The sequence below is a fragment of the Ochotona princeps genome, chromosome 23, assembly GCF_030435755.1.
Source record: "Ochotona princeps isolate mOchPri1 chromosome 23, mOchPri1.hap1, whole genome shotgun sequence".
Taxonomy (NCBI): Eukaryota; Metazoa; Chordata; class Mammalia; order Lagomorpha; family Ochotonidae; genus Ochotona; species Ochotona princeps.
In genome coordinates this window covers 20,070,484-20,087,120 of record NC_080854.1, presented here as the reverse complement: position 1 = coordinate 20,087,120, position 16,637 = coordinate 20,070,484, and the positions used below count along the sequence as shown (strand labels likewise).

Here is a 16,637-nt window from a genome sequence, read left to right as displayed (position 1 = left end):
AAGCAAAGGAATTAGTTCAACTCTAACACATAGTTGGCTTCATTCCATAGCCAATGCCCTGGTCCAGGCCTCTGTCAACTCCTCTACCTTCTGCCTTGCCCTCTCCAAGGTGTGCCATACTCCCTGGAGAACCCGTATTTCCTTCTGCTGTGTCCATCACTCTTAGGACAGTACAGCCCTGAGATCTCTCCGATCCTCCAAACCAGCGGATCATTCTTCCCCCACATGAACTGACCGAAGTGCAAGCACATCTTCATGTCTGTTACAACAACCTGCTCAACAGGGTGCAACACCTTTCTCACTTGTACTTCTTTAGCAACTCATATAGGTACATATTTTACATTTTCACCTACTGAAATGAGGGCTTAACTAGAATAAGAAAAAAAACTAATATTGAAATCTACTTCATTTCAGAAGACATTCCTACTATTCTAGGTGTTAAACAAAGAAAGTCAACTTTATTCTTAACAGAAATAACAAAATATTATAAAACTCAATAGTACTTTTAACAAATATTTAAATAACTATTTGAACTCAGGTGTCCATGTTCTAAGCATTCACTTCAAGCACAATAATTATAAATTATACTAGCAGGACACAAGAAAGAAAGAACATTGTGTCCTTTCAAACTATTCAGTACCAGGAAGAGACACACTACTCAACTCTGTGTGTGTGCGTGTATTTAAGACAATACAGGGGAAGATCTTCTGTCCACTGATTCACTCCCCAAGTGACTGCAATGGCCAGTGCTGATCCAGTCCAAACTCAGCAGCCAGCAGCTTCTTCCGGGTCTCCCACGCGGGTGCAGGGTTCCAAGGGCCGTCCTCGACTACTTTCCCAGGCCACAAGCAGGGTGTTAGATGGGAAGCAGGGCTACTGTGATCAGAACCTGCGCCCATACGGGATCCTGGGGCTTTCAAGGCAAGGACTTCAACCACTAGGCTACCGCGCAGGGCCCTTACAGGATAATCTTTGCAGCTGAAGTTGCTAAGGGAGGCATTTGGGTTTCAAAGTACATTTTGGCAGGCAACACAGAGACAGCATTTAATGATATCAACAGCAAATATCAGGGACTTCCACAAATTAAACAGAAGTAGCTATGTGAATAAAACTGAAAGCAAAAATTATCAACAGGTTGTCTGTAAAACCTAATATAACAAAATTCTGGTCCTAGGTCAGAATTATCATCAACAGTGTTATCTGAGGAACTCCCCGTGGAAGCACAGCTCTAGCACTGCACCAGAATCAAAGCACCTTGGAACAGCAGGGGGCCTCACCGAGCCTGCTAGGCTAGCTTAGGCACCTCCACTAAAACATGCTCTGAGATTACAGAAACATTCCAAGGTTCCATAAGATGAAATCCCACATTTTACCGCAAACACATAACAGGTGCTCTCTTTAGAGTCCTCTCTTTATAGTTATTATATTCAGGAACTCAACGAATTACAATACTATCAAATTACATTACTATGTCTCAACGAAATGAAGCTGGAATACCAACAGTCCTTATTCGTTATTAGCAGGTTGGTACTATTCAGAACAGTTCTGACATATTTCGAATGGAATCCTGATTTCACAAGGCAGGAAGGCAGGAGAAATGTTAAATATTACAAAGTATCTGATCCTGTAACTGAGTACTTTCAACTAGTAATTACCTGGTGTGTTTCTCAGATTTTTAATAACTCTTTGAAGTTTCCTTTGGGAGATGAAAATGGAACGGTTTAGGCAAAGTCAAATAACCTGCCCCAAATCACCCACCTATTAACAACTCCAGTTGAGGTCACAGCCCAGCACTGACTTCACAGCTAGCCCGTCTGATGGCTAACTCTGGCAAACACTGATATTCCCTGAAGGATTACAGTCACTCGAACTGAATTTTATAAAGACTCTGTTACCTATCTTAGGATAAGCTTCTCAAAGACAACATGATAACAATCATAGTAAGAACAAATAGTGCCGAACCTTATCTTGTTACATGTTGTAATTCAATCCACAAACAGCTGCCCCTCACAGAACCCAGACTGCCCGACAGTTCTCAAATTATTTCTACGGTTTAATTCCTCACGAACTTTCTTCAAAGTAGACACACAAGCCTTCTTCCAACAATAAAATGTCTGTCAGAATAGTAGTTTCTTTCAACAACAGCATCACTATATAATGAATCTAGCTCAGATGGTTTTTTTTATTCTGCACTTATGATTTAGGAATGGAGTTCTCATATAACCTCCCATGTCTAGTTGTGAATCACTTCTGAAATCCGTTTCAAACTAACCGTGTACATTTTATTCCAAACCGAAATACATATTGCCAGCGCAAGCAGAAACAGCATTCTCCATACTTTTCATGTAATCCTGGACACGCCTATGAACATAAAGGATTTCTAAATTCTTAGGGAATATAGCATTTCAAATAGCAAATATGCAGAGCTGCATGTGTACGTCATTAAAACTGGAATAAACCAAAGGCACCCAACTTGCACACAAGCTCTCCTACAACCCCAAACTTTGACATGAACCAGATCCAAGTCGGTTTTTAATGCACAAACTGACCTCCCTGCACTTTCCAACTCCATCTAAAGCACGAGTGCTGTGTGTGTGTGTGTATAAAATCACTAATAAGCCCTGTCTGTTACTAACTTGGAATGTTAAATTATTTCAGGTCTGTAAGAATTAGCCCTATTTTTGTTTACAAGTTTATATAGAATGTTTTTCCTTCTAAGTGTGTCACATATGATAAAGTTTCCAAATAGTTGCACAAAAGCCAAAAGCTTTACATGTTTCGACACTGATTCACCACATCTAGCTGCTGAAAACCTGTTCCAAATTAGCGCACGGGTGCTCTTAATTAGTGACGTTTTCAATTCTCAAACCCTGCTACCCTGTACTTCTCAACCTCTCGTGCCTTCACAAACACTGGTTTAGCCCAAAACCAAGTTCCTTCAGTTTCAGAATAAAATGCTGTTACCAGAAAAAAAAAATTCATTCTTGTAGCTACAAGAACTGGCCTTTCGGTTTATAAAAGCTATCTGACATTACTATACACAACATAAAACAAATGAGAGAATGCATTATGCCTTCAATTCAGTGATACGTCCCAACAGTGAGCCCGTGGCTAACAAAGGGGTTAATAATGATCATGACACGTCAAATACAACATAGGGTTAAATAATAAATCGATCGTATATCGAACGTTGACCACGACTTAAAACTTCATACAAGTGTTTCAACCGATCTCTTGACGAGCGCAGCTGAACCAGGTTACAATGCAAGCTAGCTACAGCTGCTACGAAATACGATTTGGTCAGAAACCAGACGACCAAATCCTGTTTATACCGTGGAGGAGAAAAAACACTCTCCCAGTGAGTAACTACGAAGCCTTCAACTTAAGACCCTGTCGGATGAAACCCCAACACGGTCCCCGTTATCAAAAGATACTGGCTGGTGACAGGATCGGGTCCTTAAAAACACCAGCCTGGTATACCCAGTTCCGAAGATGTAAACAAATACGTCTCCGCTGCAGAAGGTAAACAATGAACCTGCAGCAGGGCGAGGGGGCGGTCTTTGGAAAGTGCGGTCCCAGCCGCCCGGGAAACAGAAACAGACAGAAAATACAGCGTAAACCAGACACGCAATAGTAATGACCGAGTTACCGATGCCGGAGGTTCCCCCCGCACGACCCCTGGACGTTGCAGAAAGAAAAAGCAAAGCACGCTTTCAGCCCCAAGCCTGCCAGCCAGGTCCGGCTTTGGCTCCGGAGACGGGGAGGGCAGGATGTGGTCTCTTCCCTCAAACATCCTCCTGCCACCTAAATAACAACCTCCACCTCCCTCGGACAGACCCCAGGGGTCGGCTACAGCGGCTCAGGGATTTAGGATAAACCGCTGCCCGACGCCCCCCCACCCATCCTTTGCTTTCCCAACCCGGGGGCCACCGGTCCCAGCCAGGGGTTTGCCGGCTCCGCCAACGCCTCCCGGGGCTCCCCCGCGCCCGCCAGCAGTCCCGAGGCCCGGAGAAGGACTTCGGGCGAAAGAAGCGGGCACCGGGAAGGGGGATGGGTCCAGCGGGGCGGGCCCGGCCGGGCTCCCGGGCTGTGCCCCCCACTCCACCGCTGGTCCCGTGCGGCGGGGCCCGCCCCTGCCTCGGCTTCCCCGGTGCTCTCCCCCTGTCCTCCGGCCCCAAGTCCAGCTCCTCCCCAGCAGCGCGCCCTCGCCGCGCACTGGGCGCCCCGCGTTACCTCGGGTCAGATCCAGCGGAACATTCTCCTCGCCGCTGTCATTCCGCCCTGCGCGAAACAGACACACAAACCCCAATTAAGATTGGCTCGCAGGCCAGCGGGGGACTCCCCCGGCTCGGGCCAGCGCCCCGGCTCGTCCCCTCCACTCCGCGCGCGCGCACACACACACACAAACACACACACACAAGGCCAGGGAAAGGCAAGGGTCAGCGGTGGCGGGAGCCCAGAGAGGTGAGGGAGTGAGGGCTGCAGCGAGCTTACCTCGTATTCGGAGGTTCTTGAGAGAGCGGCCGCGGCCGATCGCCGCCATATTGACGGGTTTCAGTCACAACACCGGAAACCTCGCCCAATCGCGCGAGAACCCCTTCCCCTCCCCGCGCGCCGCGCCCGCCCTCTCGGCGGCGGGTGGTGCCGGCTGCGCTCGGGGCGCCGAGGGAGCGCCGCGTCCACCCGGGCTCTGGGAGGAGCTCGTGGCGCCCGCCCTGGGCGGAGGAAGGCGCGGCGGCGACGGGCCTGGCCGCGCGAGGGCACGGCCTCCGGGAGGGGACGTTTCCCACGAGGGGAATCCCATTGATGGAGTGTGCGGCGTGGAGGATGCTTCCCCTCCGGCTGCCGCGGAAACCAGCGTCCTCCGGCCGAGGCGAGCGAGGGGCGGAGGAGGAGGCCGGGCTGCGGCCGAGCGGCCACCTGCTCGGAGCGGCTTCTCCCGTGGGCTCTATTTAAGCCCTGGCATCCGCGGCCGCGCTTCCTGATTGACTCATGGAGACGATCGTTAGGACAAGCACCTCGCACGGTGTAGTCTCCCGTAAATCCCGAGCTGGGAGGAGACAACCAAGTTAACACGCCACGAAGTTTTGTCTTCCACCCTCGCGCAGACCACGGCGCTCAGCAGCCTCGCCCTTGATCTCCAACACCACGCTCCGCCTGGGGGGCGGGGGTGGGTCCCCCAGGTGGAAGCGGTTAAGGGGAAGTTGCTCCGTGCGCCCCGAGCCAGGAGGCCCCGGGACTTGGTTTCTTCTCAGGGAAGCGAGCAGAGGTGGCCGAAGTCTTGGTCCTGGCTCTAGTCTGTGGACAGAGTTATGAATTCGTACTTTGTCTAGCCGTTGTGAACTTCTAGGTGTTCATTGATAGATAATATACACATCTGGCCCCTGACCTAGCAACTTGGTCTGGAAACAGATGTTCTCTAAAAGAAGGTGAGCATTGTGTTGCCCCTTCTTCCTCCATGCGTCTTACAATTCTGTGAGGCTGAAAGTTAGCTGTAAGTGGAGATCCACCCTTAACCACTTCTCTTTACCAGGAAAGGCAACTGCCAGTAAATGCAACGCCCACCCCAATTGAGTATGAGTAAATAGTTATTGGATGAGTTCATGCCCTGGATTCTTTGTTCCAATGCTCTTCTTGCTTGAAAAAATAATAATAATCAAGTGCTAGAGGTTTTCTTTTTTTTTTTTTTTTGCAGTTGCTAATAACAGTGAACAAGCAGAAATACTTCATGACCAAAGGTATAAGAATTACATAAACTACAGTACCCATTTCAAAAGACGATGTAAATCTAAACCATGTTTAGATACGAAACCATGTTTATCGTATTCAATCAAGCAAGAGATCACACAATTATTTGTAAGCATTTGAAACACACACAAATTTAAAGTATACATTATAAATTATTTTGTACACAGAAAAGGTCTGAAAAGATATACTTAAATGTTCATAAGTTTTTCTTCCTCGGTTGTGGAGTTACCTACGTATTTCTTACGCTTGTTTACTGATCTTGTTTTAAATGTTCAAAGTTAATATACATGTGTTTATACATATGTCACTTGTAAACCAAAAGTTTGGAAAGAAAAAATAAAGGTGCATCTAAGAAAAAGTACGAGCAGGGCTTGCTTACATGCTAGCCTCTGTTTATACATTTTAGATCCTTTCTTACCAGATTGGTTTTCAGACTCCTGCTGCTGCTAATACTACACATCCATTTTAAAATGACCTTACTTTTGTTATGACAATAACAGTTTGAAGAACAGTAATAAAAGCTTGCTTTCAAGTCTTGGTGCAAATTATTCTAGCTACTGCATAAAACAGAAATCACAAAACTTGAAGTCTCACCAGCATATGAAAGATTTTTCTATTTCATCCCTCAGTGTTTGACCACATTTCACTCTTATAGAAAAGTAGCAGTGAAACCATGGAAATTCTATCAGTTTCTTACCATTGTTCCCACTCTTATTCACTATTTTTTTTATCCCTGTCAATTCTATACCAACTCCTCCCTAATGCAATTCAGCTTCAGCTTTTTTCTGTTAGTCTTTATGAAAGTTGAATGTAGCTGATTCATTTTTAAATCACTGAGGCGTATAAAGAGCCTGAATCCAGTTATCTTCATAACTGTGCATGCCTATTTAAAAACCATTGTTCAATGACTCCATCTCTTCTAGAAGAAAAAAGTAGTCATCTTTTCTGTTAAGTGGAATTGCATTCCTGGTAAAAGAAGAAAAAAAAGAACAAGTTCTTAGTGTTTGCAAATGGCACTCCACTTTCAGCTAAGCTTTAGTAAGGACCCTATTTCACAATGTTACATTTGCTTTTGAAATTCCAGCACTCCATGCTTGATTCCAGGCAGCTTGTTACTTGTTGACAACTCTGCTATCTCTGGGACACTTGCCAATGACTGGCCCTTCTTTCAGCCCCACTCGTTGTGTTGACTTCTCATTACTTCTTCAATTTTATTTTAGTCCTAATCTGCTCCTGAAGAACGTAACTTCCTCTTCTTAGTTTTCATTTCCCAGCTGGCTTTCGTTTGCTGTGTCAATGAACATTTTTTCTAGTACTGTTAGTCATTGATAAAAAAAAAACAATGTTACAGATACTGTGTGGAAGAATACCACCTCTCAGAAAGACAGCTCCTTGATTTGGAAAATAGTGCCTTCCTTGTGAGTCCCTCTCTGGTTTCTCTTCTCTATTGTGTTGTATGGAGTTAATAATAACAGTTCCAGGTTATTAACCATATTTTATCAGCTTGGAATACGATTGAAGTGTTGTTCAGCATTAGAAAGCTGTCAGCAACGTAGTTCCCTTTGCTCTGTCTGCTTTGTTGCCTGTGTCACAGGAAGATGAAGCCAAGTCGAAACCCACACAGTTTGGTCAGGCTATTTCTCGGTAACTCGCCTCCGTAGCTAAACCACACGTGTACTGTCTAGAAAAAGGCCATTAAAAAGACAGGCAGTGGACTGAATTGAACAACTTGTATAATCTCACCCAGGATTAATGATCAGGATTCGTTCTTGATCACAGCAAAAGGTTGTTTTCTTAATGTTGTTCCGTTCGATTTTAACTCCACCCCAAAAATCTCACCTAAGTTTCATTTTAAGCAATTTGCAATTATATATACAGCCCCCCCATAAAAACAATTTTAAATAAGGAATAGACCTGTTTATGAAAGAGGTAGACTGAGACTGGTATAATAAACTCTAGGAACATAGGGACTAGAATGTCAAATTGTCTCCGGTAATAGAATTCTGAGGATTTTTCTATGCTTGCTTTCCTCATCATACTTATTCTAAAGCAAATTTTGATCTGTGCAATTTTTTAAAGTAAGCTGTCTTAGAAAAATTTGGTTAGTCATTCTAAAGCAGTTATAAAATTTGGTTATAATAATTTATGAAGCAATGGATCTATCAAAATTATCTGCCCCTCTTCCTAAAGAACATTTGCACATGTACTCTAAATACATCTATACATCTTTTTAAAAGCTGAAACAAAAGTGATTAATTTTCACTATTTGCAAATGACACAAATAAAAGCAATAGGCTGTCTGTTTCATTGTGTTTAAATTTCTCATTAGATAACGTGTGATCCACCTAGAGTAGTCTCGTTGGAGGAAGAGTTTGGATATTGGGATTTAATGGCCGGTAACTCACAGTGCTGAGTGCAACATGCAAGATCTCCATCCGCTGCAGCTTCTCAACCTTGCCACAATCCCATCCATCGATTGTATAGAAGTTGTTTTAGAACATAATTTGACTAACAAAAGTCCATATTTCCTACCATCAGGTAGTTTCCCTACACACAAGTTTTTTGAAGACACAATGTTCAGCCAACTCTCAAAGTCACTTCAAAACCAAGTATGTGAAAGCAGCAGCGTATCAAACGCCGCCACTGTCACTTTTCAGTGTTCACATAGGAAAGTTCACACAGCAGCTATTCGTAGTTGGCATTGTTTTCAGGAGCAAACTTGTGAAATTTTTTTTTTTTAAATATCTAGTTTCTAACACAAGTTACTTTTCTTTTGATTAGGACTTTATGGTTATTTTTGTTCAGGTAATTTTTCTAAACCTTCAACATTTTTTTCCCCTGAATTTAAATGAGAATAGAAAATCCAGAAGTTCAGAACTGCATCACTCTGCCGATCTGATCTCGCCCTGGATTTAGAATCCTTCTCTCCCTGGACGGCCATCATCTTGGGTCCGCTGTCAACCTCAGCACATTGGAACTTTAGCATGCTCTTCTGGGAATACAAGGAAATCTTGCCCCACCAGTTTCTTTGGGAAGTAATAGCTTTCCTAGCTATTATTATCACACTTACCTTAAGGGAAAAGAGTTTAGATTGAATCTTTTTTACGTATCTGATTGTTACCACGCTAATGGGAAGCCACATCCTGTCAGCCTCTAAAAGAAGTATCAATGACTTTCTCAATAGTCACTCCTTCAAAGTATTTTAATATCTTGCTGATGTAAAAGGATTCCATGTGGCAAAATCTGTGTACTTCGGATTAAATCCTTTTAAAATTTCATTTCCAGAAACTACATTGATTTTCATACAACATCGGCTTTTAGTAAGGAAGCTGTTTACGGATAAGGATGCATGTTCTTTGATACTTTTTTTGCTGCAGTGGTACAGAAAAGAGTAGTTCTTTCTGTAGATCAACACTGAATAATATTTAACAAACACCAGAGGCTGAATTCATGCTAGAAACATCTGTCCAGCCACCTACCTGGACATAATTCCTATGTCTTCAAGATTTTTTCTACAAACCTTGAGTTTTAGTATTATCTCGCCCCCCTTGTATTTAACTCATAGCAGGAAATACCACTGTATTCCTACTGATGTGCCTTTTTCTCTATTGCTGAAGTCATTCCTTTTGCCAGGGAATGAATTCAATACTACGTGACTTCTAGCATCACAGAAAAAAATATAGAAAATTATTTTCCCTTTCTGACTGCGTATTTTCAAAGTATTTTCCTCATCTAACAGCTTTGTATTATTAGCTAACTTCTCAGAGAAGATTATAGACCTAGATAATAGTAAAAGATAAGTAGTAAAAAGGAACTTAAAATTGTGGCTGGACATGGGCTTCCGTGGGAAATGAAGAGCTGACTTCTGCTTGTGCTCCTATTATCGCCCGCAGTCGTCTTGCCAGAGTTGTTTTAAGCCATGTGTACGTTTGGCAGGGATCGTTTACACTATGTTCTTTAGGTCCACTTATCTGGACATAGAATAGAGCCGTATGCACACAGGAGACATCCTGGAGGGTGTGGGAGACCCTGCTAGTCTGTAGCGATCACCCTGTTCCGTGAGAACACCTCCGCAAGCTCCTGCCAGCACAACTTACCTGACTGAAACGCATGGCCAGCGCTAATCTGGTGAATAGACATCAAGATCTTGTCTTTTTTTTTTTTTTTTCCTTTTCGGCTGTGCTTTGGGAAATTTTATAAAATCCCCAAAACTCTTCATCATCATCATCATCATCATCAAAAAAAAAAAATTAGAAACAAATTAGGATACCTAAATCACTACTCACTTACTGTGAAGAACTATGAGTTAGTAAACAAGTGGAAAAAATGAAGCTATCTGGGGGCGAATGCTAATAGCATGAAGTCACCACTGCCACAAGGTACAAAGACAGAAGTGGATTCCCGCACAAAACAGGGATCCTAGAGACAAGCCAAAGTGGAGCCAGGTTGGTAGTGCCCCCTGGCTTCCATCAATGGCAATTACACATTCTCCAGAAACACGCCCTCCATCAGCCCTAAGGAGCTGCTCAAATTAAAGCAAACGCGTAATCCAAGATTCAGAAACTCACAGGGAAAGGTCATGGTGAAGAAGAATCAGTAGAAATAAAAAAGAGATTATCCCCCAATAATTTTAGATGTTAATGATCAGACAAATAAAGTGGCTATTAGATATGGACTAGTGTTTTTCGAGTGAGGATTTTTTTTTTTTTTTTTTTAAGATTTACTTGTTTGTTTGAAAGGCAGAGTGTGAGAGAGAGACATAGAGGGACTGGCATGGTAGCACAGCAAACTCCTCCTCCTGTGGTGCCCCTTCCATCTGCAAGCAGGTCCGTGTCCTGGCTGTTCCACTTCCGATCCAGCTGTCTGATTGTGGCTTGGGAAAGCCACAGAGGATTGCCCAAGTCCTTGGATCGTGCACCCATGTGGGAAACTTGGAAGAAGCTCCTGGCACCCAGCTTCAGGTTAGCTCAGCTCTGGCCATCATGGTCATTTGGGGGAATGGACCAACAGATGGAAGATCCCTCTGTTACTTCTGCTTACTCTGTAAAATCTGCCTTTCAAATACAAATAAATTAATCTTTTACATACACACACACACACACGAGATCTTCCCTCTGATGGTAACTCCCCAAATATCAAATGTCCGTAACAGCTGGTGTTAGCCATCAGCTAGGAGCCCCATCTAAGTCTCTCTTTTGGGTGTCAGGGGTCTAGGTGCTTGGCCCACAGTCTGCCATCTTCCCAGCTACATCAGCAGGAAGCTAGATTGGAGAGGGGTGGGAGTGGGTTCAATACGAGACGCTGGTCCTCCCAAGCTGCGATTTAACCTGCTGTGCAACAGTCCCGGTCACCAAGTGAAGAATTTGTGATTCCATCCATTATGCAGAAATAATTATAGGACAGACCCCAGAGATGAGGGAATCACCCACAATAATGGGCATATGGAGGCTCTGGAAGTGGGCACATAGATGCCCTTAAGGGGCTGGATTTTAAGCTGAACTAGCATTGGGGGAAGCTATGAGGCCTGGCAGAGAGTGGCATGTGGGGGCTCTGAACTGAATGGAAATTCTAGAGGTACAGATTCTTGCAAGATGTTGGACTTTTAACCAGGATATGGATACTTCGGTGAGTATGCTGGCATTTACCTGCAAAACTTCAGAAGGTCGTACTCTAAGAAAAGGGTTTCATTGAGGCATAAAAGGGCTATAAATGGGGACAAAGGATCACTAGTCCTGCACGAGGAGCTCCCACAAGCATACTTAACAAACCCTAAAACCAACAAATAGGGGAAGCTGAACTCATTAAAAAAAGAGAGTATCCAATTCTAGAATAATTATCTATGATGTCTAGTATATACCACGTTAAATGTAAAGAAAATTAGGAAAGCATGGCTTAAGTGAGAAAAAAAACAAAAACCCAGAGAAAACACATTGAAATAACCAGAACTGCACATATTGTATTTATTTGTTTGGAAGCCAGTTACTGAGAAAGAGATAGTGAGAGATCTCTCAGCCACTGATTTACTTCCTATATGGTCACAATGGCCATGAATGGACCAACTCAAAGCCATGAACCTGAACTCCATCTGGCTCTCTCACATGGGTGGCAGTGGCCCTGACACTTAGGCCACCCTCTGCTGTTTTCCCTGGTGGGTTACTAGGGAGCTTGATTGGAAGCAGAGCAGCTGTGACTCAAACCAGCACACCAACATGGGATGCCAGCTGAAAGCTGGTGGCTTAATCCACTATGCCATAATGCTGTCCCCATAAACGTACTTCTGACAGTTGGAAAACTTTGGCAAGTGAACAGGCAGTAGGAAGCTATAGAGGAATTGCTAAATGTAAATGAACCCCTCAAGGATGAACATCTTGTTCATCCTTGTTGAACATCTATTACTTTGTCAACTTTGCAGATTAAGCTGAAGACTGCACCTAAGCCCTACGACAGCACATACTATACCTTATTGTTTTCCCCAAAGCAGCAGAATGAAAACTGTCACTGAATTATAAAGCAGACGCCTGCATTATGAAAGCCAGAACTTTCTACCTGTAATGAAGTTGTAAAGAACAAAAAAAAGAAAAAATGGACCCCTTGTAACCTAAAACTCAGACATAGGAATGGACCTAGCTAGTTTACATATGCTATTATTACAAAATTATTGTTTTGGTTGTATTTATTAGCATGGGTTTCTTTATTACTTTCAAATATCACCAGGAAAACAACTGGGACTCACAGGAAGTTCAGCATCATGTCAACAGGATTCCCCTGAGTGAACATGGTCAGGATATATAATAGTAAGTGACTGAGAACGGAGATAATGACGGTCAGCCTGCCTCAGACTCTCTAAAAGGCTCATGGACAAAAGCACATGCTTCAATTCATTTTTACAGTGACTCTATACCGTAGATACATTCTTATCTTGTCAATGAAGATATTGAGTTTCAGCAAAGAATGTTGTTTAAGGTTACATAATCTCAAATAGAAGGCAGAAAATAAATCCTTACCTCTTTTACTTGATTCTGACAATATAAATGATATCAGCAGGGATTTAAAGATTAGTCATAACAATAATATCAGGCAGCAGAATCCTTATCATATGTCGAGAATAAATGGTTAGCATTTCACATGTATTAATAGAAAATAATTTGCTAAGGAAATTTTTTTTAATTTGTAAGTCTATTTCTTTCCAAACCTGTTTTATTAAGAAACATTTCTTGATTATGCTTTACCCTGTGCACATTTTTTAAGCCTTCTTCTTAAAAAAAAAAAACATGTTTTTTTATCGGAAAATCAGATATATATAGAGAAGAAGAGACAAAGATCTTCTGTCCAGTGATTTATTCCCCAAGTGGCTGCAATGGCCAGAGCTGAGCCAATCCAAAGCTAGGAGCCAGGAGCTTCTTCTGGGTTTCCCACGTGGGTGTAGGGTCCCAAGTTTTGGGCCATCCTCGACTGCCTTCCCAGGCAGCAAGCAGGGAGCTGGATGGGAAGCGGGGGCCACCGGGACTAGAATCAGTATCTATACAGGATCCTATTGTGTACAAGGCGAGGACTTTAGCCACTGGGCTACCATGTTGGGCCCTAATGTATACATTTTTACAGCTTTGTTTGAAAAGTGAAATGATAGAGAGAGGAATGGGAAGAGAGACAAAGGGATGGCGCCTCCATCTGCTGGTCCACCCCACCCCAAATATGTACAACAGCCAGGAGTGGGTCAGGACAAAGCCAGGAGCCACAAAGTGCATCCTGGTCTTCCTTTTCATTGGTAGAAACGCAAGTATGTGAACCATCGTTGGCTGCCTGCAAGGCACATCTGCTGAAACCCGGATGAAAGGAGAGCAGCTGGGCTCCCACCGACGCTTCACTGAACCGAATTTGCCACAATGTCTGCTCCTTTCTCGAAACTTGTATTTTCCCTTTTAACTGGTTTCATCCCATCAGCTTTAGAATAGACTCGTCTTTTCAGCTTCCCATTATAACAGGATCTTTCTTTCTTTATCATTTGTCTTATATTCTTCACTATAACAGTAAAATTTTTGGACAGAGGGGCCACAATTGTGTGTTCCAATATCCCAAGGTCTCATCCACCTCTCAATCTGTTTGTAGAGATGGAAGCAGGTGTAGCTGTGGGGGGAGGGCTGTCTTCAGTCTGCAGGTGTCTGTTCCCTCCAGGCCTGCTCAAGGTGCAGAGTCAACTTGTCCAAATCCTTCCCTTCCTGTCCATCCTTCCCTTCCTGGGAGTGTCCATCCAGGGCATGAGCAGTGTGAAGTAAAGAGACTTGTCGTTTGGTCTGAAAGAAATAATCGACGGGCACTGGTGCCTCCATGGTCCTTCATCTGCGGAATCTTGTTTCCCTTTCACAGATGTGGAGCCTGAGCTAGAAGACACCTGGTACTTCCAACTTTCAACATCTGTTTCAGAAGTCTCACCTGGTGACACCATCCCAACAAGCTTGGTTTTGTTTCAGTGATTCTGAGCTCACCGAGACCTACATGCTAATACATCAAATAGGCATTTCTCACCTTTCTAGTCACATAACCTCCCATGGCCTGGGAAACAGGAATCAAGGAAAAACTATGGTGGCAGCCAACAGGATGAATATATTCATTACAGATGCATCATTTTTTTTAATCAGTTGTATAATGCAGGGCTTCAAATGTCACACAAAATACAGAAATCTAAAAACAAGACAGAGTCCTTGTTTTCTGGGTACTCTGTTTAGTGAGGTTTCATTGAAGGTGGAGAATGAAAGAACAGAATCAGGTACTTCTGAGTTTTGAGTTTGAGCAAATGGAGGTTGAATGTCACAGGGGTGAAATCTGTAGTTCAGATGAATGGTTTAAGAGGAAAAGAGGAAGAGTTCATTGTGAAGTCTTTTTTATTTTTCAAAGATTTATTTATTTTTATTGGAATAGCAGATCTACAGAGCGAAGGAGAGAAGGAGAGAAAAAGATCTTCCATCTGCTGGGTCAGTTCCCAGTTGGCCGCAACAGCTGGAAGTAAACCAATCTAAAGCCAGTTGCCAGGAGCTTCTTCTGGGTATCCCCTCGACCCGGGTGCAGGCTCCCAAGGCTTTGGGCTGTCCTTGATTGCTTTCCCAGGCCACAAGCAGGCAGCTGGATGGGAAGTGGAGCATCTAGGACATAAGCCCGTAAGGGATACCAGTGAATGAAAGGCAGAGTTTTAGCCACTGTGCCATCATGCCAGGCCCATGGATTCTTTTGAGTTAAAGGTACTTGTAATATATTGCAGAGATGCTTCCAGAATGATTGTAACAGAGGCCAATTGCAAGAAGATAGAACAGAATTTGAGAACATGGCAAAGGACGAGCAGGAGTGGGATATTAACCAAACCTAGCTGAGCCCCCATCTTGCATTTATAGATCTCTAAAAATGAATCTCTAAGTGTCCTCCCCTAGAGATTCTGATTCAAAATTGACTTAAAGAGGAAGATAGTCAGCTTCACAAACTCCCCAGCTGCACTGGGAACTTACATTCTAGTTTGTATTCTCTAGAAAATTGACATCAAATTGGATGCAAGATTTTTTTCCTGGTGGGTGGAAGGGATGTGGGTTTGAGAAGGCTGGAGAAGCCACAGGACTGCAATGCAAGCCTGCCTTAATAAAGGCTGGAAGCCTAACAGTCTGGCAGATGTACTTCAACACTGTCCGTGGTAAAGAGGTTCAGCAGGGTTGTCAGGCCTGAAAGTAAACTTGAAAACACCAGGACTTGTGGTATCTTTCTGGAACAGTCTATCTTAGTGTCTATTACACTGGATCAAGCAGTGTAGGGGAATCCTGGCACAAGCACGATGCAGGGTTTCAGAGCACAGCAGTCGGTCCTTCAGTCAGTTCTTCAACCTTGGAGACTTCAAGATCTCCATTTGCTTAATGGAACTCTACCTCTTTAGGAAAACAGTGTGAGAAAAGGAAGAGGGAAATGATTTGATTTGGAGAGGTGTTTTGGGTTTAAGGCATGGTTTCAGGTGGGAAAGATTTTGATACTTAGCAAGCCCACAGGAGGAATGTGCAGGGTGGGAGAAGTTAGGAAGACGCATGCTAGCTCACCCAATCATGAAGTAGAAATCAAAATGTTTCCCGAGTGAAGTATATCTTTGATGTTAGTATTTTCTAATCTGGGGGAACTCAGACTCCCAGAAAGTGAGCAGTAGAAGTTGATGACTGAGTTTCAAATTTCAGAGTTCCTGAATATAAGTCCCATTTTACCACTAGGAAGGCTCCGGTTGCTTGACAATTTTTTGAAATTCTTTCAGTTCAGTAGAAACTCCAATAGGTCCTTGAAGTACTAAAACATGTAATACATCAACTATTATTTAATCAAGAAATGAAAAAGATTAGACATAAACCTTCCAGACATGATCTGAGGAGAAGGACTGTAATAGCCTGAAGTAGCTGGTAATGGAGAATTGGGGAGCATGATTTAGTCTAGTCCATAATTTATAGATGAGGACTGAAAGGATACATGATTTATCAAATCGTGGTTCATTAGTAGACCTATATTTGGATTTGTTCATTTCCTACTTTAGAAGTTACAAAAAATTATTTTTAAAAATTTACTTATTTTTTATTTGAACAGATTTGTAGAGACAGAAGGAGAGACACAGAGAGATCTTTCATCCATTGGTTCACCTCTCAAATGGCTGCAATGGCCAGAGCTGAGCCAGTCTTACAGTTGGGAGCCAGGAGCTTTCTGAGTCTCCCATGTATATACAGGGGCCCAAAGGCCTGAGCCAATCTCTGTTGATTTCCCAGGACTTAAGTAGAGAGCTAGATCAGGAGTGGAGTAGCCAGGACACTAAATGCAGCCCATCTGGATACTGACACTGCAGGCAGAGGATTTGCTTGCTACAGCACTGTGCCAGACCCAGA

The 16,637-nt window shown here is 43.4% G+C and overlaps 1 protein-coding gene across 2 annotated transcripts in view; it reads right to left on the bottom strand.

Moving 5' to 3' along the window:
* Window positions 1-4,611, bottom strand: part of RICTOR (RPTOR independent companion of MTOR complex 2) — a 104,952-nt gene extending 100,341 nt beyond the window's left edge. For both annotated transcript variants that reach the window (XM_058680208.1, XM_058680209.1), the window contains exons 1-2: window positions 4,495-4,611; window positions 4,234-4,281 (exon numbers count right to left, since the gene is read on the bottom strand). In XM_058680208.1, coding sequence (XP_058536191.1) covers window positions 4,234-4,281; window positions 4,495-4,543 — 97 coding nt within the window. In that variant the 5' untranslated portion in view covers window positions 4,544-4,611. The remainder of the gene's footprint in view (window positions 1-4,233; window positions 4,282-4,494) is intronic.
* Window positions 4,612-16,637: the final 12,026 nt, after the last annotated feature.